Source organism: Gymnogyps californianus, chromosome 5 (genome assembly GCF_018139145.2).
Source record: "Gymnogyps californianus isolate 813 chromosome 5, ASM1813914v2, whole genome shotgun sequence".
Taxonomy (NCBI): Eukaryota; Metazoa; Chordata; class Aves; order Accipitriformes; family Cathartidae; genus Gymnogyps; species Gymnogyps californianus.
The window spans coordinates 65,695,941-65,719,615 of record NC_059475.1 but is presented as its reverse complement, the minus strand read 5'-3'; the positions used below and the strand labels follow the sequence as shown (position 1 = coordinate 65,719,615).

Sequence of the window (23,675 nt, the reverse complement as noted above, 5' to 3'; positions counted from 1 at the left end):
AACAGGGGATACAAGGATTCCGTGTGTTCACTGGGGAACACTGGGCTTGCTCCCACACGTTACCTCCTCAGCAAAAGCACACTCCGGAGGGTCTGACCCGATGCAGCTGAAGGGGCCATTGCAAGGAGGCTTGTGACAGAGACTCCCGTTACCACCTGGATGGTGACTGCCCTCCCTCTTGGAGAGAGTCCATTCCCTCCGGGAGCTTTACCCTGTGCAAAGATGCCAATAAATGGCTTGCTGGAACAAACGCTGCGTCTGTGAGTGTCTGTGCATCACTTTGTTGGGGAACGCAGGCATAGGGTGCGGACTGCGGACTGCTTGTGGTGGGTTGACCTTGGCTGGACGCCAGGTGCCCACCAAGCTGCTCTATCACTCCCCTCCACAGCACGATAGGGGGAGAAAAATACAGCGAAAGGCAGTGGGTCAAGCTAAGGACTGGGAGATACTCAGCAATTACCTTCATGGGCAAAACAGACTCGACTTAGGGAAATTAATTTAATTTATTACCGATCAAATCAGAGTAGGATAATGAGTAATAAAACCAAATCTTAAAACACCTTCCCCCACCCCTCCCTTCTTCCCGGCTCAACTTCACTCCTGATTTCTCTACCTCCTCCCCCGAGCGGCACAGGGGGACGGGAATGGGGCTTGCAGTCAGTTCATCACACGTTGTCTCTGCCGCTCCTTCCTCCTCACACTCTCCCCTGCTCCAGCATGGGGTCCCTCCCACGGGAGGCAGCCCTCCATGAATTTCTCCAACGTGGGTCCTTCCCACGGACTGCAGTTCTTCACAAACTGCTCCAGCATGGGTCCTTTCCACATGTCCTTTCCACGGGGCGCAGTCCTTCAGAAACGGACTGCTCCAGCCTGGGTCCCCCATGGGGTCACAAGTCCTGCCAGAAAACCTGCTCCAGCGCGGGCTCTCCACAGGGTCACAGCCTCCTTCGGGCACATCCACCCGCTCAGGCGTGGGGTCCTCCACGGGCTGCAGCTGGATATCTGCTCCACTGTTGACTTCCATGAGCTGCAGGGGACAGCCTGCCTCACCACGGTCTTCACCACGGGCTGCCAGGGAATCTCTGCTCTGGCACCTGGAGCACCTCCTCCCCCGCCTTCTTCACTGACCTTGGTGTCTGCAGAGTTGTTTCTCTCACCTATTCTCACTCCTCTCTCCCGGCTGCTGTTGCGCACCAGTGTTTTCCCCTTCTCCCAGTAGTCAGAGGAAGGGGTTCAGGAAGGAGGAGACGACCTGAACAGGTGAATGCCTGGCTGCCTAGCTGGTACTCAAGGTTTTGGCTTCTGTGATCGCGGATCTACCTTTGAGAAGCTGCGTCTGTTGGCAGCTGATGGCGTTCACCTGACCAAGTGGGGCAAGAAAGAGTGGCTTTGCCAGCAAGCTGGTCAGACTTATAAGGAGAGCTCCAAAGTGGACTTAGTGGGGGAAGGGGGTGGAGTTTTGCGTAACCGAGAAGAGCCAGGCGCTGCTGATGGATAGGAACCAACAGGGAAACACCTGTGAAATGCCTCAATGGAATTAGGGCTTGTTCCTCTGAAAAGGTGACACAGTCGACAGCCCAGCTGAAGTGTCCCTACCAATGCACGTAGCACGGGTAACAAACAGCAGGAGCTGGAAGCCACTGTGCAGCTCGAAAGCTATGATCTAAGAGCTGTCACTGAAACTTGGTAGGACGAATCACACGGCCGGAACGCTGCAATCAATGGCTATGAACTGTTCAGGAGGGACAGGCAAGGAAGGAGAGGCGGGGGGCTGCCCTCTATGAAAGACATGGGCTTGATTGCACACAGCTGCCTTTGAAAAGCAGCGATGAACAGGTTGAGGGCTTATGGGTGAAAGTTAGAGGCCAAGCCAACAAGGGAAACCTTGCGGTTGGTGTTTACTACAGGTCACCCGATCAAGGGGAGAATGTTGGCAGAGCGTTCTTCCTTCCACTACGGGAAGCATCACGCTCGCAGCCTCTGATCCTGCTGGGGGACTCGAATCACCCTGACATCTGCTGGAAATGCAGCACAGCGAGTTGTAAGCAGTCCAGGAGACGCCTGGAGTGCGTTGAGGATAATTTCTTAATGCAGCTGACAGACAGTCCGACCAGAGGAGAAGCATTACCGGACCGGTTGCTTACCAACACAGATGAACTAACTAGACTGGTGGCAGGCTGGGCTGCAGAGATCACGCCCTGGTGGGATTCACGATCTCGAGGGATATGGGCCAAGGGAAGAGTAAACTCAAGACCCTGAATTTTAGAAGAGCCGGCTCTCAGTTGTTTAAGGAATTAGTGGATTAGATGACAACTTCATACCGCAGGGAAAAAGAGTGGAGACTACCGTGGCTACAAAGATGATTTTGCACTGCTTTCCCTTCACACTGTCACGACCACGGTGGCGATTTCAGGTGGGCCGAGAAACCTCCCTGGCAGCTCCATCTGGGCAGGGACCAAGCGAGAGGCACCGCTCGTGTGCCTCCATGTGTTCACTGGGGTCCGGGCGGAGAATCTGCCCGTCCCAGACACTCCCAGGGAGTTGGTACCGCAGAACTGACCATGCTGGACGTGGAGAAGACGGTGCTCTATCGGCAGTGGGAGTTGCCCCCTGGGAAATCTCCACCCGCACCCCCTCATCACCCTTGGGAAATGTCTCTTTGGAAGCAATGTCCTCTCGCAGTGGCACAGCAGGAACAGAGATCCTGCCATGGACAGGCCCCATCCCGCCACCAGGACACACACCACCACCCACCCATCGGTGTCATGAAGGCACCAAGAGCACACGCACGACCACAAGCTCAGAGGCCACCACTAAGGGAGCCGATCCCATCTTTGTGGCCAAAGCATCCACAGGTCACGTCACCCGATTTTATGTTTGGTAAGGGTTCGGGGGGCTTCTGTCTGCTTTGTAAAGGGAGCCCCTGGCAGCCCTGTCCTGCCGAGTGGGTCTGTACTTTGTGGGTGTCGGGGCTTTGGCTGCCCGGGGCAGCTGTGAGTCGCTGAGCCGGGGTGGGGCCGAAGGCCGGGGCTGGCCGGCGGGCATGCCTGTGATGCGCTCTGGCACCTGTGACAGCACAGGGGACGAGTCACAATGGGGGCGGTTATCAGGGGCGCCAGCAGGCAGCGCTGCCCCAGTACAGCCTGGGCCAGCGGTAAGTGTGCACGCCCGGGGGAGGCTGGGCTGGCGAGGGCCGGGGCAGAAATGCGGGCTCCCAGGGAGTGGGTTCTCACCCTGCATCGAGGGCCCAGCCGCTGACAGGAGCGCCTTGGGCAGGGCACGGTGTCGCCGCCGCCGCTGGGGCTGGGCGCAGGCCTTGCTGCCTCCCAGCTGCCTCGCCCCCTCTCCTACCTGCCCCCAGCTCCCTGCGGCTCCCATCCCCGCTCCCCCGCCGCCAGCTGCCTCCCTCCCAGCCCCACTGAACCCCTTCTCTCCCTCCTCTGCAGGCCATGGCGGCCACAAAATTCCTCGCCCTGGTTGCGCAAACCATCATCCAGCACCCGCAGATGGTCGGTGATGAGCTGGATGAGGCCACGCACGAGCGCATGCAGCAGCGTGCGGAGCAGCTGAGCCAGGAGATGACTCGGCTGCTGCAGGAGCTGGAGCAGAGGAGCCAGGAGCAGATGCTCCAGGAGCTGGAGCAGAGGAGCCAGGAGCAGAGCGGCTTGGCCTGGGGAGCCCTGCTCTTTGCTGCCTTGCAGCAGTGGCAGTTGTGGGCGATTGCTGGAGTCCTGGTCCTGCTCTGCGGGCTCTGCTGGTGGCTCAGGAAAAGGAGCCGTCAGCCAGCCAGCAGCAGCAAGGAGGGCGGCTCCAGAAACACGGAGAATACGGAGGAGGAAGAAGAAAACCCCGCTGTTTCATTGGATGTGGGAAGATTTTTGAAAAATCGCTTCCAGGAGCACGTGCAGGACCTGCCCTACAGGTCCAAATTCGTTAAGGACCTGGTGGACAAGCTTCTGTGTGCATGCCAAATGTTTTCCAAGAATGATTTCCTGCCACGACTGCAGCCAGCCATCAGGGTGAACAGAGCCATCAAAGTCTGGACTCCTCATAAGGATGATGCTGTCTACCGCCTGCTTGTACCCCTGAAGCCCCCCCACGGGCACGCCTTCCACCTGGAGCTGAGCACTGCAGGGGAACTACCAGCGACGAACTCATTCCTCCGTGTGGAGCTGGTTTGTACCTGCGCGAGGGAGCGGCTGGTGGGGGACATGCTGTGCTTCCTCCACCACCCCGAGGAGGAGCTGAGGAAAAATCAGGGTCCCAGCCTCCTACGCACCCTCTGCACCGGCTCCTACCTAGATATCGAGAAAACTGCCCGCTGGTTCCAAGAACTGCTGACAACAACCTGGGAGGTTTTGCCTCTGTCGACTAAATGCAGTCTAACGGTGCTGCCCTCCAGCCGCTCCTGCAAGCTCCAAATCACAAATGCCTCCAAGAGATCCTCCTGATTGAGATGATTTTTGGGGTGCAGCAAGGCAACTTGGACAACTTCATGAGCATCGAGTAGGCAGAGGCAGTCGTTTACCAGCAGCACGACACGGCCGGAGAACTGTGCTGTGGCAGAGCTTAACTTCTTCAGGCACATGGCCAGGCAGGCCCCGCACGACAGCCTCCACCTCAAATGCCTGCAGCTCTGCGCCCGCAGCCTGGTGGGCACAGGCTTTTCCACCTATACCTTGAAGACAGCGGTGAGGCACCTCCTGACCACCATACCCCTGTCAGGCTGGCGCAGGAGGGATTATCATGCGGCACCTGCGCTGCTGCCTGGAGGAGAAACGCCTTGGCCACTTCTTCTTAGGCAACGAGAGGGTGCCTGAGGAGATCAGCTGCCCCCAGACTTCCGGACGCTCGAACCACTCAACCTCTTCCAGTGCCTGGCGCAGGATCCGGCCACCCAGGACCAGGCAATGAGCGAGTTCGAGGAGCTGCAACATTGCGCATAAGACCGCTGATTTACGGGCGCTGAAAGAGGTCTTCGTGCACAGAGCTGTGTTTGCAGGGCTCACAGCTGACGGCAGATGATGACCTCATACCACAGGGAAAAAGAGGGGAGAATGCGGGACACAGAAAGGGGAGGGAAAACCCTGCCCGGCAGCACTCTACCAAGACCGTCAGCGTCCTTGTCCTGACAGTCTCCCCGTGCAAAGGAGCTGGTGACGACAACAGGGGATACAAGGATTCCGTGTGTTCACTGGGGAACACTGGGCTTGCTCCCACACGTTACCTCCTCAGCAAAAGCACACTCCGGAGGGTCTGACCCGATGCAGCTGAAGGGGCCATTGCAAGGAGGCTTGTGACAGAGACTCCCGTTACCACCTGGATGGTGACTGCCCTCCCTCTTGGAGAGAGTCCATTCCCTCCGGGAGCTTTACCCTGTGCAAAGATGCCAATAAATGGCTTGCTGGAACAAACGCTGCGTCTGTGAGTGTCTGTGCATCACTTTGTTGGGGAACGCAGGCATAGGGTGCGGACTGCGGACTGCTTGTGGTGGGTTGACCTTGGCTGGACGCCAGGTGCCCACCAAGCTGCTCTATCACTCCCCTCCACAGCACGATAGGGGGAGAAAAATACAGCGAAAGGCAGTGGGTCAAGCTAAGGACTGGGAGATACTCAGCAATTACCTTCATGGGCAAAACAGACTCGACTTAGGGAAATTAATTTAATTTATTACCGATCAAATCAGAGTAGGATAATGAGTAATAAAACCAAATCTTAAAACACCTTCCCCCACCCCTCCCTTCTTCCCCGGCTCAACTTCACTCCTGATTTCTCTACCTCCTCCCCCCGAGCGGCACAGGGGGACGGGGAATGGGGCTTGCAGTCAGTTCATCACACGTTGTCTCTGCCGCTCCTTCCTCCTCACACTCTCCCCCTGCTCCAGCATGGGGTCCCTCCCACGGGAGGCAGCCCTCCATGAATTTCTCCAACGTGGGTCCTTCCCACGGACTGCAGTTCTTCACAAACTGCTCCAGCATGGGTCCTTTCCACATGTCCTTTCCACGGGGCGCAGTCCTTCAGAAACGGACTGCTCCAGCCTGGGTCCCCCATGGGGTCACAAGTCCTGCCAGAAAACCTGCTCCAGCGCGGGCTCTCCACAGGGTCACAGCCTCCTTCGGGCACATCCACCCGCTCAGGCGTGGGGTCCTCCACGGGCTGCAGCTGGATATCTGCTCCACTGTTGACTTCCATGAGCTGCAGGGGACAGCCTGCCTCACCACGGTCTTCACCACGGGCTGCCAGGGAATCTCTGCTCTGGCACCTGGAGCACCTCCTCCCCCGCCTTCTTCACTGACCTTGGTGTCTGCAGAGTTGTTTCTCTCACCTATTCTCACTCCTCTCTCCCGGCTGCTGTTGCGCACCAGTGTTTTCCCCTTCTCCCAGTAGTCAGAGGAAGGGGTTCAGGAAGGAGGAGACGACCTGAACAGGTGAATGCCTGGCTGCCTAGCTGGTACTCAAGGTTTTGGCTTCTGTGATCGCGGATCTACCTTTGAGAAGCTGCGTCTGTTGGCAGCTGATGGCGTTCACCTGACCAAGTGGGGCAAGAAAGAGTGGCTTTGCCAGCAAGCTGGTCAGACTTATAAGGAGAGCTCCAAAGTGGACTTAGTGGGGAAGGGGGTGGAGTTTTGCGTAACCGAGAAGAGCCAGGCGCTGCTGATGGATAGGAACCAACAGGGAAACACCTGTGAAATGCCTCAATGGAATTAGGGCTTGTTCCTCTGAAAAGGTGACACAGTCGACAGCCCAGCTGAAGTGTCCCTACCAATGCACGTAGCACGGGTAACAAACAGCAGGAGCTGGAAGCCACTGTGCAGCTCGAAAGCTATGATCTAAGAGCTGTCACTGAAACTTGGTAGGACGAATCACACGGCCGGAACGCTGCAATCAATGGCTATGAACTGTTCAGGAGGGACAGGCAAGGAAGGAGAGGCGGGGGCTGCCCTCTATGAAAGACATGGGCTTGATTGCACACAGCTGCCTTTGAAAAGCAGCGATGAACAGGTTGAGGGCTTATGGGTGAAAGTTAGAGGCCAAGCCAACAAGGGAAACCTTGCGGTTGGTGTTTACTACAGGTCACCCGATCAAGGGAGAATGTTGGCAGAGCGTTCTTCCTTCCACTACGGGAAGCATCACGCTCGCAGCCTCTGATCCTGCTGGGGGACTCGAATCACCCTGACATCTGCTGGAAATGCAGCACAGCGAGTTGTAAGCAGTCCAGGAGACGCCTGGAGTGTGTTGAGGATAATTTCTTAATGCAGCTGACAGACAGTCCGACCAGAGGAGAAGCATTACCGGACCGGTTGCTTACCAACACAGATGAACTAACTAGACTGGTGGCAGGCTGGGCTGCAGAGATCACGCCCTGGTGGGATTCACGATCTCGAGGGATATGGGCCAAGGGAAGAGTAAACTCAAGACCCTGAATTTTAGAAGAGCCGGCTCTCAGTTGTTTAAGGAATTAGTGGATTAGATGACAACTTCATACCGCAGGGAAAAAGAGTGGAGACTACCGTGGCTACAAAGATGATTTTTGCACTGCTTTCCCTTCACACTGTCACGACCACGGTGGCGATTTCAGGTGGGCCGAGAAACCTCCCTGGCAGCTCCATCTGGGCAGGGACCAAGCGAGAGGCACCGCTCGTGTGCCTCCATGTGTTCACTGGGGTCCGGGCGGAGAATCTGCCCGTCCCAGACACTCCCCAGGGAGTTGGTACCGCAGAACTGACCATGCTGGACGTGGAGAAGACGGTGCTCTATCGGCAGTGGGAGTTGCCCCCTGGGAAATCTCCACCCGCACCCCTCATCACCCTTGGGAAATGTCTCTTTGGAAGCAATGTCCTCTCGCAGTGGCACAGCAGGAACAGAGATCCTGCCATGGACAGGCCCATCCCGCCACCAGGACACACACCACCACCCACCCATCGGTGTCATGAAGGCACCAAGAGCACACGCACGACCACAAGCTCAGAGGCCACCACTAAGGGAGCCGATCCCATCTTTGTGGCCAAAGCATCCACAGGTCACGTCACCCGATTTTATGTTTGGTAAGGGTTCGGGGGGCTTCTGTCTGCTTTGTAAAGGGAGCCCCTGGCAGCCCTGTCCTGCCGAGTGGGTCTGTACTTTGTGGGTGTCGGGGCTTTGGCTGCCCGGGGCAGCTGTGAGTCGCTGAGCCAGGGTGGGGCCGAAGGCCGGGGCTGGCCGGCGGGCATGCCTGTGATGCGCTCTGGCACCTGTGACAGCACAGGGGACGAGTCACAATGGGGGCGGTTATCAGGGGCACCAGCAGGCAGCGCTGCCCCAGTACAGCCTGGGCCAGCGGTAAGTGTGCACGCCCGGGGGAGGCTGGGCTGGGCGAGGGCCGGGGCAGAAATGCGGGCTCCCAGGGAGTGGGTTCTCACCCTGCATCGAGGGCCCAGCCGCTGACAGGAGCGCCTTGGGCAGGGCACGGTGTCGCCGCCGCCGCTGGGGCTGGGAGCAGGCCTTGCTGCCTCCCAGCTGCCTCGCCCCCTCTCCTACCTGCCCCCAGCTCCCTGCGGCTCCCATCCCCGCTCCCCCCGCCGCCAGCTGCCTCCCTCCCAGCCCCACTGAACCCCTTCTCTCCCTCCTCTGCAGGCCATGGCGGCCACAAAATTCCTCGCCCTGGTTGCGCAAACCATCATCCAGCACCCGCAGATGGTCGGTGATGAGCTGGATGAGGCCACGCACGAGCGCATGCAGCAGCGTGCGGAGCAGCTGAGCCAGGAGATGACTCGGCTGCTGCAGGAGCTGGAGCAGAGGAGCCAGGAGCAGATGCTCCAGGAGCTGGAGCAGAGGAGCCAGGAGCAGAGCGGCTTGGCCTGGGGAGCCCTGCTCTTTGCTGCCTTGCAGCAGTGGCAGTTGTGGGCGATTGCTGGAGTCCTGGTCCTGCTCTGCGGGCTCTGCTGGTGGCTCAGGAAAAGGAGCCGTCAGCCAGCCAGCAGCAGCAAGGAGGGCGGCTCCAGAAACACGGAGAATACGGAGGAGGAAGAAGAAAACCCCGCTGTTTCATTGGATGTGGGAAGATTTTTGAAAAATCGCTTCCAGGAGCACGTGCAGGACCTGCCCTACAGGTCCAAATTCGTTAAGGACCTGGTGGACAAGCTTCTGTGTGCATGCCAAATGTTTTCCAAGAATGATTTCCTGCCACGACTGCAGCCAGCCATCAGGGTGAACAGAGCCATCAAAGTCTGGACTCCTCATAAGGATGATGCTGTCTACCGCCTGCTTGTACCCCTGAAGCCCCCCCACGGGCACGCCTTCCACCTGGAGCTGAGCACTGCAGGGGAACTACCAGCGACGAACTCATTCCTCCGTGTGGAGCTGGTTTGTACCTGCGCGAGGGAGCGGCTGGTGGGGGACATGCTGTGCTTCCTCCACCACCCCGAGGAGGAGCTGAGGAAAAATCAGGGTCCCAGCCTCCTACGCACCCTCTGCACCGGCTCCTACCTAGATATCGAGAAAACTGCCCGCTGGTTCCAAGAACTGCTGACAACAACCTGGGAGGTTTTGCCTCTGTCGACTAAATGCAGTCTAACGGTGCTGCCCTCCAGCCGCTCCTGCAAGCTCCAAATCACAAATGCCTCCAAGAGATCCCTCCTGATTGAGATGATTTTTGGGGTGCAGCAAGGCAACTTGGACAACTTCATGAGCATCGAGTAGGCAGAGGCAGTCGTTTACCAGCAGCACGACACGGCCGGAGAACTGTGCTGTGGCAGAGCTTAACTTCTTCAGGCACATGGCCAGGCAGGCCCCGCACGACAGCCTCCACCTCAAATGCCTGCAGCTCTGCGCCCGCAGCCTGGTGGGCACAGGCTTTTCCACCTATACCTTGAAGACAGCGGTGAGGCACCTCCTGACCACCATACCCCTGTCAGGCTGGCGCAGGAGGGATTATCATGCGGCACCTGCGCTGCTGCCTGGAGGAGAAACGCCTTGGCCACTTCTTCTTAGGCAACGAGAGGGTGCCTGAGGAGATCAGCTTGCCCCAGACTTCCGGACGCTCGAACCACTCAACCTCTTCCAGCGCCTGGCGCAGGATCCGGCCACCCAGGACCAGGCAATGAGCGAGTTCGAGGAGCTGCAACATTGCGCATAAGACCGCTGATTTACGGGCGCTGAAAGAGGTCTTCGTGCACAGAGCTGTGTTTGCAGGGCTCACAGCTGACGGCAGATGATGACCTCATACCACAGGGAAAAAGAGGGGAGAATGCGGGACACAGAAAGGGGAGGGAAAACCCTGCCCGGCAGCACTCTACCAAGACCGTCAGCGTCCTTGTCCTGACAGTCTCCCCGTGCAAAGGAGCTGGTGACGACAACAGGGGATACAAGGATTCCGTGTGTTCACTGGGGAACACTGGGCTTGCTCCCACACGTTACCTCCTCAGCAAAAGCACACTCCGGAGGGTCTGACCCGATGCAGCTGAAGGGGCCATTGCAAGGAGGCTTGTGACAGAGACTCCCGTTACCACCTGGATGGTGACTGCCCTCCCTCTTGGAGAGAGTCCATTCCCTCCGGGAGCTTTACCCTGTGCAAAGATGCCAATAAATGGCTTGCTGGAACAAACGCTGCGTCTGTGAGTGTCTGTGCATCACTTTGTTGGGGAACGCAGGCATAGGGTGCGGACTGCGGACTGCTTGTGGTGGGTTGACCTTGGCTGGACGCCAGGTGCCCACCAAGCTGCTCTATCACTCCCCCTCCACAGCACGATAGGGGGAGAAAAATACAGCGAAAGGCAGTGGGTCAAGCTAAGGACTGGGAGATACTCAGCAATTACCTTCATGGGCAAAACAGACTCGACTTAGGGAAATTAATTTAATTTATTACCGATCAAATCAGAGTAGGATAATGAGTAATAAAACCAAATCTTAAAACACCTTCCCCCACCCCTCCCTTCTTCCCCGGCTCAACTTCACTCCTGATTTCTCTACCTCCTCCCCCGAGCGGCACAGGGGGACGGGGAATGGGGCTTGCAGTCAGTTCATCACACGTTGTCTCTGCCGCTCCTTCCTCCTCACACTCTCCCCCTGCTCCAGCATGGGGTCCCTCCCACGGGAGGCAGCCCTCCATGAATTTCTCCAACGTGGGTCCTTCCCACGGACTGCAGTTCTTCACAAACTGCTCCAGCATGGGTCCTTTCCACATGTCCTTTCCACGGGGCGCAGTCCTTCAGAAACGGACTGCTCCAGCCTGGGTCCCCCATGGGGTCACAAGTCCTGCCAGAAAACCTGCTCCAGCGCGGGCTCTCCACAGGGTCACAGCCTCCTTCGGGCACATCCACCCGCTCAGGCGTGGGGTCCTCCACGGGCTGCAGCTGGATATCTGCTCCACTGTTGACTTCCATGAGCTGCAGGGGGACAGCCTGCCTCACCACGGTCTTCACCACGGGCTGCCAGGGAATCTCTGCTCTGGCACCTGGAGCACCTCCTCCCCCGCCTTCTTCACTGACCTTGGTGTCTGCAGAGTTGTTTCTCTCACCTATTCTCACTCCTCTCTCCCGGCTGCTGTTGCGCACCAGTGTTTTCCCCTTCTCCCAGTAGTCAGAGGAAGGGGTTCAGGAAGGAGGAGACGACCTGAACAGGTGAATGCCTGGCTGCCTAGCTGGTACTCAAGGTTTTGGCTTCTGTGATCGCGGATCTACCTTTGAGAAGCTGCGTCTGTTGGCAGCTGATGGCGTTCACCTGACCAAGTGGGGCAAGAAAGAGTGGCTTTGCCAGCAAGCTGGTCAGACTTATAAGGAGAGCTCCAAAGTGGACTTAGTGGGGGAAGGGGGTGGAGTTTTGCGTAACCGAGAAGAGCCAGGCGCTGCTGATGGATAGGAACCAACAGGGAAACACCTGTGAAATGCCTCAATGGAATTAGGGCTTGTTCCTCTGAAAAGGTGACACAGTCGACAGCCCAGCTGAAGTGTCCCTACCAATGCACGTAGCACGGGTAACAAACAGCAGGAGCTGGAAGCCACTGTGCAGCTCGAAAGCTATGATCTAAGAGCTGTCACTGAAACTTGGTAGGACGAATCACACGGCCGGAACGCTGCAATCAATGGCTATGAACTGTTCAGGAGGGACAGGCAAGGAAGGAGAGGCGGGGGGCTGCCCTCTATGAAAGACATGGGCTTGATTGCACACAGCTGCCTTTGAAAAGCAGCGATGAACAGGTTGAGGGCTTATGGGTGAAAGTTAGAGGCCAAGCCAACAAGGGAAACCTTGCGGTTGGTGTTTACTACAGGTCACCCGATCAAGGGGAGAATGTTGGCAGAGCGTTCTTCCTTCCACTACGGGAAGCATCACGCTCGCAGCCTCTGATCCTGCTGGGGGACTCGAATCACCCTGACATCTGCTGGAAATGCAGCACAGCGAGTTGTAAGCAGTCCAGGAGACGCCTGGAGTGTGTTGAGGATAATTTCTTAATGCAGCTGACAGACAGTCCGACCAGAGGAGAAGCATTACCGGACCGGTTGCTTACCAACACAGATGAACTAACTAGACTGGTGGCAGGCTGGGCTGCAGAGATCACGCCCTGGTGGGATTCACGATCTCGAGGGATATGGGCCAAGGGAAGAGTAAACTCAAGACCCTGAATTTTAGAAGAGCCGGCTCTCAGTTGTTTAAGGAATTAGTGGATTAGATGACAACTTCATACCGCAGGGAAAAAGAGTGGAGACTACCGTGGCTACAAAGATGATTTTTGCACTGCTTTCCCTTCACACTGTCACGACCACGGTGGCGATTTCAGGTGGGCCGAGAAACCTCCCTGGCAGCTCCATCTGGGCAGGGACCAAGCGAGAGGCACCGCTCGTGTGCCTCCATGTGTTCACTGGGGTCCGGGCGGAGAATCTGCCCGTCCCAGACACTCCCCAGGGAGTTGGTACCGCAGAACTGACCATGCTGGACGTGGAGAAGACGGTGCTCTATCGGCAGTGGGAGTTGCCCCCTGGGAAATCTCCACCCGCACCCCCTCATCACCCTTGGGAAATGTCTCTTTGGAAGCAATGTCCTCTCGCAGTGGCACAGCAGGAACAGAGATCCTGCCATGGACAGGCCCCATCCCGCCACCAGGACACACACCACCACCCACCCATCGGTGTCATGAAGGCACCAAGAGCACACGCACGACCACAAGCTCAGAGGCCACCACTAAGGGAGCCGATCCCATCTTTGTGGCCAAAGCATCCACAGGTCACGTCACCCGATTTTATGTTTGGTAAGGGTTCGGGGGGCTTCTGTCTGCTTTGTAAAGGGAGCCCCTGGCAGCCCTGTCCTGCCGAGTGGGTCTGTACTTTGTGGGTGTCGGGGCTTTGGCTGCCCGGGGCAGCTGTGAGTCGCTGAGCCGGGGTGGGGCCGAAGGCCGGGGCTGGCCGGCGGGCATGCCTGTGATGCGCTCTGGCACCTGTGACAGCACAGGGGACGAGTCACAATGGGGGCGGTTATCAGGGGCGCCAGCAGGCAGCGCTGCCCCAGTACAGCCTGGGCCAGCGGTAAGTGTGCACGCCCGGGGGAGGCTGGGCTGGGCGAGGGCCGGGGCAGAAATGCGGGCTCCCAGGGAGTGGGTTCTCACCCTGCATCGAGGGCCCAGCCGCTGACAGGAGCGCCTTGGGCAGGGCACGGTGTCGCCGCCGCTGGGGCTGGGAGCAGGCCTTGCTGCCTCCCAGCTGCCTCGCCCCCTCTCCTACCTGCCCCCAGCTCCCTGCGGCTCCCATCCCCGCTCCCCCCGCCGCCAGCTGCCTCCCTCCCAGCCCCACTGAACCCCTTCTCTCCCTCCTCTGCAGGCCATGGCGGCCACAAAATTCCTCGCCCTGGTTGCGCAAACCATCATCCAGCACCCGCAGATGGTCGGTGATGAGCTGGATGAGGCCACGCACGAGCGCATGCAGCAGCGTGCGGAGCAGCTGAGCCAGGAGATGACTCGGCTGCTGCAGGAGCTGGAGCAGAGGAGCCAGGAGCAGATGCTCCAGGAGCTGGAGCAGAGGAGCCAGGAGCAGAGCGGCTTGGCCTGGGGAGCCCTGCTCTTTGCTGCCTTGCAGCAGTGGCAGTTGTGGGCGATTGCTGGAGTCCTGGTCCTGCTCTGCGGGCTCTGCTGGTGGCTCAGGAAAAGGAGCCGTCAGCCAGCCAGCAGCAGCAAGGAGGGCGGCTCCAGAAACACGGAGAATACGGAGGAGGAAGAAGAAAACCCCGCTGTTTCATTGGATGTGGGAAGATTTTTGAAAAATCGCTTCCAGGAGCACGTGCAGGACCTGCCCTACAGGTCCAAATTCGTTAAGGACCTGGTGGACAAGCTTCTGTGTGCATGCCAAATGTTTTCCAAGAATGATTTCCTGCCACGACTGCAGCCAGCCATCAGGGTGAACAGAGCCATCAAAGTCTGGACTCCTCATAAGGATGATGCTGTCTACCGCCTGCTTGTACCCCTGAAGCCCCCCCACGGGCACGCCTTCCACCTGGAGCTGAGCACTGCAGGGGAACTACCAGCGACGAACTCATTCCTCCGTGTGGAGCTGGTTTGTACCTGCGCGAGGGAGCGGCTGGTGGGGGACATGCTGTGCTTCCTCCACCACCCCGAGGAGGAGCTGAGGAAAAATCAGGGTCCCAGCCTCCTACGCACCCTCTGCACCGGCTCCTACCTAGATATCGAGAAAACTGCCCGCTGGTTCCAAGAACTGCTGACAACAACCTGGGAGGTTTTGCCTCTGTCGACTAAATGCAGTCTAACGGTGCTGCCCTCCAGCCGCTCCTGCAAGCTCCAAATCACAAATGCCTCCAAGAGATCCCTCCTGATTGAGATGATTTTTGGGGTGCAGCAAGGCAACTTGGACAACTTCATGAGCATCGAGTAGGCAGAGGCAGTCGTTTACCAGCAGCACGACACGGCCGGAGAACTGTGCTGTGGCAGAGCTTAACTTCTTCAGGCACATGGCCAGGCAGGCCCCGCACGACAGCCTCCACCTCAAATGCCTGCAGCTCTGCGCCCGCAGCCTGGTGGGCACAGGCTTTTCCACCTATACCTTGAAGACAGCGGTGAGGCACCTCCTGACCACCATACCCCTGTCAGGCTGGCGCAGGAGGGATTATCATGCGGCACCTGCGCTGCTGCCTGGAGGAGAAACGCCTTGGCCACTTCTTCTTAGGCAACGAGAGGGTGCCTGAGGAGATCAGCTTGCCCCCAGACTTCCGGACGCTCGAACCACTCAACCTCTTCCAGCGCCTGGCGCAGGATCCGGCCACCCAGGACCAGGCAATGAGCGAGTTCGAGGAGCTGCAACATTGCGCATAAGACCGCTGATTTACGGGCGCTGAAAGAGGTCTTCGTGCACAGAGCTGTGTTTGCAGGGCTCACAGCTGACGGCAGATGATGACCTCATACCACAGGGAAAAAGAGGGGAGAATGCGGGACACAGAAAGGGGAGGGAAAACCCTGCCCGGCAGCACTCTACCAAGACCGTCAGCGTCCTTGTCCTGACAGTCTCCCCGTGCAAAGGAGCTGGTGACGACAACAGGGGATACAAGGATTCCGTGTGTTCACTGGGGAACACTGGGCTTGCTCCCACACGTTACCTCCTCAGCAAAAGCACACTCCGGAGGGTCTGACCCGATGCAGCTGAAGGGGCCATTGCAAGGAGGCTTGTGACAGAGACTCCCGTTACCACCTGGATGGTGACTGCCCTCCCTCTTGGAGAGAGTCCATTCCCTCCGGGAGCTTTACCCTGTGCAAAGATGCCAATAAATGGCTTGCTGGAACAAACGCTGCGTCTGTGAGTGTCTGTGCATCACTTTGTTGGGGAACGCAGGCATAGGGTGCGGACTGCGGACTGCTTGTGGTGGGTTGACCTTGGCTGGACGCCAGGTGCCCACCAAGCTGCTCTATCACTCCCCCTCCACAGCACGATAGGGGGAGAAAAATACAGCGAAAGGCAGTGGGTCAAGCTAAGGACTGGGAGATACTCAGCAATTACCTTCATGGGCAAAACAGACTCGACTTAGGGAAATTAATTTAATTTATTACCGATCAAATCAGAGTAGGATAATGAGTAATAAAACCAAATCTTAAAACACCTTCCCCCACCCCTCCCTTCTTCCCCGGCTCAACTTCACTCCTGATTTCTCTACCTCCTCCCCCCGAGCGGCACAGGGGGACGGGGAATGGGGCTTGCAGTCAGTTCATCACACGTTGTCTCTGCCGCTCCTTCCTCCTCACACTCTCCCCCTGCTCCAGCATGGGGTCCCTCCCACGGGAGGCAGCCCTCCATGAATTTCTCCAACGTGGGTCCTTCCCACGGACTGCAGTTCTTCACAAACTGCTCCAGCATGGGTCCTTTCCACATGTCCTTTCCACGGGGCGCAGTCCTTCAGAAACGGACTGCTCCAGCCTGGGTCCCCCATGGGGTCACAAGTCCTGCCAGAAAACCTGCTCCAGCGCGGGCTCTCCACAGGGTCACAGCCTCCTTCGGGCACATCCACCCGCTCAGGCGTGGGGTCCTCCACGGGCTGCAGCTGGATATCTGCTCCACTGTTGACTTCCATGAGCTGCAGGGGGACAGCCTGCCTCACCACGGTCTTCACCACGGGCTGCCAGGGAATCTCTGCTCTGGCACCTGGAGCACCTCCTCCCCCGCCTTCTTCACTGACCTTGGTGTCTGCAGAGTTGTTTCTCTCACCTATTCTCACTCCTCTCTCCCGGCTGCTGTTGCGCACCAGTGTTTTCCCCTTCTCCCAGTAGTCAGAGGAAGGGGTTCAGGAAGGAGGAGACGACCTGAACAGGTGAATGCCTGGCTGCCTAGCTGGTACTCAAGGTTTTGGCTTCTGTGATCGCGGATCTACCTTTGAGAAGCTGCGTCTGTTGGCAGCTGATGGCGTTCACCTGACCAAGTGGGGCAAGAAAGAGTGGCTTTGCCAGCAAGCTGGTCAGACTTATAAGGAGAGCTCCAAAGTGGACTTAGTGGGGGAAGGGGGTGGAGTTTTGCGTAACCGAGAAGAGCCAGGCGCTGCTGATGGATAGGAACCAACAGGGAAACACCTGTGAAATGCCTCAATGGAATTAGGGCTTGTTCCTCTGAAAAGGTGACACAGTCGACAGCCCAGCTGAAGTGTCCCTACCAATGCACGTAGCACGGGTAACAAACAGCAGGAGCTGGAAGCCACTGTGCAGCTCGAAAGCTATGATCTAAGAGCTGTCACTGAAACTTGGTAGGACGAATCACACGGCCGGAACGCTGCAATCAATGGCTATGAACTGTTCAGGAGGACAGGCAAGGAAGGAGAGGCGGGGGGCTGCCCTCTATGAAAGACATGGACTTGATTGCACACAGCTGCCTTTGAAAAGCAGCGATGAACAGGTTGAGGGCTTATGGGTGAAAGTTAGAGGCCAAGCCAACAAGGGAAACCTTGCGGTTGGTGTTTACTACAGGTCACCCGATCAAGGGGAGAATGTTGGCAGAGCGTTCTTCCTTCCACTACGGGAAGCATCACGCTCGCAGCCTCTGATCCTGCTGGGGGACTCGAATCACCCTGACATCTGCTGGAAATGCAGCACAGCGAGTTGTAAGCAGTCCAGGAGACGCCTGGAGTGCGTTGAGGATAATTTCTTAATGCAGCTGACAGACAGTCCGACCAGAGGAGAAGCATTACCGGACCGGTTGCTTACCAACACAGATGAACTAACTAGACTGGTGGCAGGCTGGGCTGCAGAGATCACGCCCTGGTGGGATTCACGATCTCGAGGGATATGGGCCAAGGGAAGAGTAAACTCAAGACCTGAATTTAGAAGAGCCGGCTCTCAGTTGTTTAAGGAATTAGTGGATTAGATGACAACTTCATACCGCAGGGAAAAAGAGTGGAGACTACCGTGGCTACAAAGATGATTTTTGCACTGCTTTCCCTTCACACTGTCACGACCACGGTGGCGATTTCAGGTGGGCCGAGAAACCTCCCTGGCAGCTCCATCTGGGCAGGGACCAAGCGAGAGGCACCGCTCGTGTGCCTCCATGTGTTCACTGGGGTCCGGGCGGAGAATCTGCCCGTCCCAGACACTCCCCAGGGAGTTGGTACCGCAGAACTGACCATGCTGGACGTGGAGAAGACGGTGCTCTATCGGCAGTGGGAGTTGCCCCCTGGGAAATCTCCACCCGCACCCCCTCATCACCCTTGGGAAATGTCTCTTTGGAAGCAATGTCCTCTCGCAGTGGCACAGCAGGAACAGAGATCCTGCCATGGACAGGCCCCATCCCGCCACCAGGACACACACCACCACCCACCCATCGGTGTCATGAAGGCACCAAGAGCACACGCACGACCACAAGCTCAGAGGCCACCACTAAGGGAGCCGATCCCATCTTTGTGGCCAAAGCATCCACAGGTCACGTCACCCGATTTTATGTTTGGTAAGGGTTCGGGGGGCTTCTGTCTGCTTTGTAAAGGGAGCCCCTGGCAGCCCTGTCCTGCCGAGTGGGTCTGTACTTTGTGGGTGTCGGGGCTTTGGCTGCCCGGGGCAGCTGTGAGTCGCTGAGCCGGGGTGGGGCCGAAGGCCGGGGCTGGCCGGCGGGCATGCCTGTGATGCGCTCTGGCACCTGTGACAGCACAGGGGACGAGTCACAATGGGGGCGGTTATCAGGGGCGCCAGCAGGCAGCGCTGCCCCAGTACAGCCTGGGCCAGCGGTAAGTGTGCACGCCCGGGGGAGGCTGGGCTGGGCGAGGGCCGGGGCAGAAATGCGGGCTCCCAGGGAGTGGGTTCTCACCCTGCATCGAGGGCCCAGCCGCTGACAGGAGCGCCTTGGGCAGGGCACGGTGTCGCCGCCGCTGGGGCTGGGAGCAGGCCTTGCTGCCTCCCAGCTGCCTCACCCCCTCTCCTACCTGCCCCCAGCTCCCTGCGGCTCCCATCCCCGCTCCCCCCGCCGCCAGCTGCCTCCCTCCCAGCCCCACTGAACCCCTTCTCTCCCTCCTCTGCAGGCCATGGCGGCCACAAAATTCCTCGCCCTGGTTGCGCAAACCATCATCCAGCACCCGCAGATGGTTGGTGATGAGCTGGATGAGGCCACGCACAAGCAGATGCAGCAGCGTGCGGAGCAGCTGAGCCAGGAGATGACTCGGCTGCTGCAGGAGCTGGAGCAGAGGAGCCAGGAGCAGATGCTCCAGGAGCTGGAGCAGAGGAGCCAGGAGCAGAGCGGCTTGGCCTGGGGAGCCCTGCTCTTTGCTGCCTTGCAGCAGTGGCAGTTGTGGGCGATTGCTGGAGTCCTGGTCCTGCTCTGCGGGCTCTGCTGGTGGCTCAGGAAAAGGAGCCGTCAGCCAGCCAGCAGCAGCAAGGAGGGCGGCTCCAGAAACACGGAGAATACGGAGGAGGAAGAAGAAAAACCCCGCTGTTTCATTGGATGTGGGAAGATTTTTGAAAAATCGCTTCCAGGAGCACATGCAGGACCTGCCCTACAGGTCCAAATTCGTTAAGGACCTGGTGGACAAGCTTCTGTGTGCATGCCAAATGTTTTCCAAGAATGATTTCCTGCCACGACTGCAGCCAGCCATCAGGGTGAACAGAGCCATCAAAGTCTGGACTCCTCATAAGGATGATGCTGTCTACCGCCTGCTTGTACCCCTGAAGCCCCCCCACGGGCACGCCTTCCACCTGGAGCTGAGCACTGCAGGGGAACTACCAGCGACGAACTCATTCCTCCGTGTGGAGCTGGTTGTACCTGCGCGAGGGAGCGGCTGGTGGGGACATGCTGTGCTTCCTCCACCACCCCGAGGAGGAGCTGAGGAAAAATCAGGGTCCCAGCCTCCTACGCACCCTCTGCACCGGCTCCTACCTAGATATCGAGAAAACTGCCCGCTGGTTCCAAGAACTGCTGACAACAACCTGGGAGGTTTTGCCTCTGTCGACTAAATGCAGTCTAACGGTGCTGCCCTCCAGCCGCTCCTGCAAGCTCCAAATCACAAATGCCTCCAAGAGATCCCTCCTGATTGAGATGATTTTTGGGGTGCAGCAAGGCAACTTGGACAACTTCATGAGCATCGAGTAGGCAGAGGCAGTCGTTTACCAGCAGCACGACACGGCCGGAGAACTGTGCTGTGGCAGAGCTTAACTTCTTCAGGCACATGGCCAGGCAGGCCCCGCATGACAGCCTCCACCTCAAATGCCTGCAGCTCTGCGCCCGCAGCCTGGTGGGCACAGGCTTTTCCACCTATACCTGAAGACAGCGTGAGGCACCTCCTGACCACCATACCCCTGTCAGGCTGGCGCAGGAGGGGATTATCATGCGGCACCTGCGCTGCTGCCTGGAGGAGAAACGCCTTGGCCACTTCTTCTTAGGCAACGAGAGGGTGCCTGAGGAGATCAGCTTGCCCCCAGACTTCCGGACGCTCGAACCACTCAACCTCTTCCAGCGCCTGGCGCAGGATCCGGCCACCCAGGACCAGGCAATGAGCGAGTTCGAGGAGCTGCAACATGCGCATAAGACCGCTGATTTACGGGCGCTGAAAGAGGTCTTCGTGCACAGAGCTGTGTTTGCAGGGCTCACAGCTGACGGCAGATGATGACCTCATACCACAGGGAAAAAGAGGGGAGAATGCGGGACACAGAAAGGGAGGGAAAACCCTGCCAGCAGCACTCTACCAAGAGCGGCAGCGTTCTCCTCTCGACAGTCTCCCCAGCGCAGCAGCCACTGATGACTACGGTGGCTACAATGATGACTTTCATCCTCCTTTCCCCTCGCACTGTCACGGCCGTGGTGGTGATTTCACGTGGGCCCAGAAATTCTTGCTGGCCGCTCCGGCTGGGCAGGGAGCAAGTGAGAGGCACCGCTGATGTGCCTCCGTGTGTTCACTGGGGCCCCGATGGAGAATCTAGCCATCCTAGACACTCCCCATGGAACTGGTGCTGCAGAACAGAGCACGCTGGACACGGAGAACATGCTGCTCTATCGGCAGTGGGAATTGCTGCCGCGCCTTTCCTCCACAGCAAAAGCACGCTCTGGGGAGTGGGACCCGATGCAGCCGAAGGGGCCAGTGCAAGGAGGCTTGTGACAGAGACCCCCGTTACCACCTGGACAGCGGCTGACCCTGCCTCTTCGAGAGAGTCCATTCCCTCCGGGAGCTTTACCCTGTGCAAATTTGCCAATAAATGGCGTGTTTGAACAAACGTTGCATCTGTGTGTGTCTGTGCATCACTTCATCAGGGAAAGCGGGCTTAGGGTGCTGACTGCTCAGCTGCCGCAGAGTCAGGGAGCATTTTGCAGAAGAGCTGATGCAGTGGGCTCTGGTTTCACTGATTCTGTAACTAAGGCTCCCCCACCTGTCCGTGCCCCTGCCTTGGGGCAATCCGAATAATTTGTCACCCTCCGTAGCTGTGCACTTTGCCTGTGTGCCGTAGGGAGCCTGAAGTGGCTTCCTTGGGAGCCATACACAAACCAAGCCCTGGGAGCCCGACAGCATTGTCCCTGGGCAACCTCAGTGAGGTGGGTATCACGCTGTCCGAGTGGAGAGCCCTTTGCCCAGGGAACAAGTGCCACGACTGCGGAGCGGGGCTCTGGCTGCTCTGGCTCCTCTGGCTCCTGTACGAGCACAAGACTCATTCACCATACCCTCTCGTGACCTGCAAGCTCAGGTTCCCACCACCTTAACGAGGGAGACTTAACACGTGTAGCAAGTTTAAAGAAAGCTTTTGAGATGTCTCCACTTCAAGGCATGCACTTGCGCAGTCCATGCCACGTTTATGAGAAGCAGTGGCCTGATGACAGCTGTGTGGCAGAAGAGGTGCACTCATACCTGTCTTTGGGACACCTCCAGTGGAAATCCGGTATATGGGCAAAGATTTGCAAGCTCTTCGATAATTGTCACGTCAAAAGAACTGTCTATGTCTGAGTGCTAAAGAAGCCCAACAGGTGCCCGGTGCCCATCAGCGCAAGGGACGTGGCTTTTCCGGGCTCTCCAAGGGACGTGCTGTTACAACACCCACCCTTGCCTTTTTTTGCAGCAGGCCTAGTCGGGGCCAGCTCGTGCTGTCTGTCTCTCCTGGCACCGGCCTCTGAGCTGCCAATAACCTCTCCTCCAACCCCAATGCGAGAGCAAAATGCCAACTCCTATCAGTAGCACTGCTGCAGGGTGTAGCGAGAGGTGCAGCGAGTCCCTGAGTGTCTGCTGAAGCCACCACGGCCCATGTTACACTGCCAATGTGCCTTCTAGAGAAGTGGCCGCCTTCACAGCTGGCTTGGATGAACGAGCCACCTGAACTAGCAGCCTGTGCTGTCACCATGAAGCTTCATGCTGGAACTCAGTCGCGTTGGGGCGTGCAACTCGTCCCGCTGACAGGGTTCGGCCACTGAAAGCCTGCCACAGCGTTTGAGATACTGCTTCGCAAACGCCTCTGAGCAGCGCACACGGTTCCCTCCACCGCCAGGAGATATCAGGCTTGCGAGATAGCCGTGGGGTGCCTGAGGGGGTTTCTGTGCCCCTGACACCCTTGGGCTGCGTGTGGGAGGGACTGGCTGGCAGGCGGCAGGTCTTGGGGGAGTTGGGCAGTGCCGGCTGTCCCTGCAGCCACTTCAAACCATGGAAGTGTCAGGAAACTTTTGCAACTGGCCCGTGCCAACCCAGGAGAGCGGCTAGGATGCAAAGTATAGAACTACAAGAGTAATTCTTTATACATGCTGTCGTGGTTTAGGCCCAGCCGGCAACAAAGCACCACGCAGCCGCTCGCTCACTCCTCCCTGCCCCGCTGGGATGGGGAGGAGAAAATACAACGAAAGGCTCGTGAGTCGAGACAAGGACAGGGAGGGATCACTCACCCATTATGGTCACAGGCAAAACAGACTCGACTTGGGGAAAAAGAAATCAGTTTAATTTTGTTACCAATCAAATCAGAGTAGGATAATAAGAAAGAGAAACATATCTTAAAAACACACCTTCCCCCCCACCCCTCCCTTCTTCCTGGGCTCAGCTTTGCTCCCGATTCCTCTACCTCCTCCCCCACAGCGGAGCAGGGGGACGGGAATGGGGGTTGCGGTCAGTTCCTCCCATGTTGTTTCTGCCGCTCCTTCCTCCTCGGGGGGGAGGACTCCTCCCACTCTTCCCCTGCTCCAGCGTGGGGTCCCTCCCACGGGGGTCAGCTCTCCATGAGCTGGGGTGGGGCCGAAGGCCGGGGCTGGCCGGTGGGCGTGCCTGTGATGCACTCTGGCGCCTGTGACAGCACAAGGGACGAGTCACAATGGGGGCGGTTATCAGGGGCACCAGCAGGCAGCGCTGCCCCAGTACAGCCTGGGCCAGCGGTGAGTGTGCACGCCTGGGGGAGGCTGGGCTGGACGAGGGCCGAGGCAGAAATGCGGGCTCCCGGGGAGCGGGTTCTCACCCTGCATCGAGGGCCCAGCCGCTGACAGGAGCGCCTTGGGCAGGGCACGGTGTCACCGCCGCCGCTGGGGCTGGGCGCAGGCCTTGCTACCTCCCAGCTGCCTCACCCCCTCTCCTACCTGCCCCCAGCTCCCTGCGGCTCCCATCCCCGCTCCCCCCGCCGCCAGCTGCCTCCCTCCCAGCCCCACTGAACCCCTTCTCTCCCTCCTCTGCAGGCCATGGCGGCCACAAAATTCCTCGCCCTGGTTGCGCAAACCATCATCCAGCACCCGCAGATGGTCGGTGATGAGCTGGATGAGGCCACGCACGAGCGGATGCAGCAGCGTGCGGAGCAG

General features: G+C 58.3%; 2 protein-coding genes and 3 pseudogenes across 2 annotated transcripts; all 5 read left to right on the top strand.

The window, feature by feature from the left end:
* The first annotated feature begins 3,449 nt into the window (after positions 1-3,449).
* Positions 3,450-4,946, top strand: LOC127017055 (inositol 1,4,5-trisphosphate receptor-interacting protein-like 1; annotated as a pseudogene).
* Positions 4,947-8,616: 3,670 nt separating this feature from the next.
* On the top strand, positions 8,617-10,114 carry LOC127017054 (inositol 1,4,5-trisphosphate receptor-interacting protein-like 1). The gene is given in 5 exon segments (XM_050897936.1): positions 8,617-8,676; positions 8,869-9,669; positions 9,671-9,912; positions 9,914-10,002; positions 10,005-10,114. Coding segments are annotated over 5 exon segments (1,302 nt in total).
* A 3,673-nt stretch (positions 10,115-13,787) lies between these two features.
* Positions 13,788-15,286, top strand: LOC127017053 (inositol 1,4,5-trisphosphate receptor-interacting protein-like 1). The gene is given in 4 exon segments (XM_050897935.1): positions 13,788-13,847; positions 14,040-14,840; positions 14,842-15,083; positions 15,085-15,286. Coding segments are annotated over 4 exon segments (1,305 nt in total).
* A 3,671-nt stretch (positions 15,287-18,957) lies between these two features.
* Positions 18,958-20,476, top strand: LOC127017052 (inositol 1,4,5-trisphosphate receptor-interacting protein-like 1; annotated as a pseudogene).
* A 356-nt stretch (positions 20,477-20,832) lies between these two features.
* The window catches only part of LOC127017051 (inositol 1,4,5-trisphosphate receptor-interacting protein-like 1), a 5,671-nt pseudogene continuing 2,828 nt past the window's right edge, over positions 20,833-23,675 (top strand).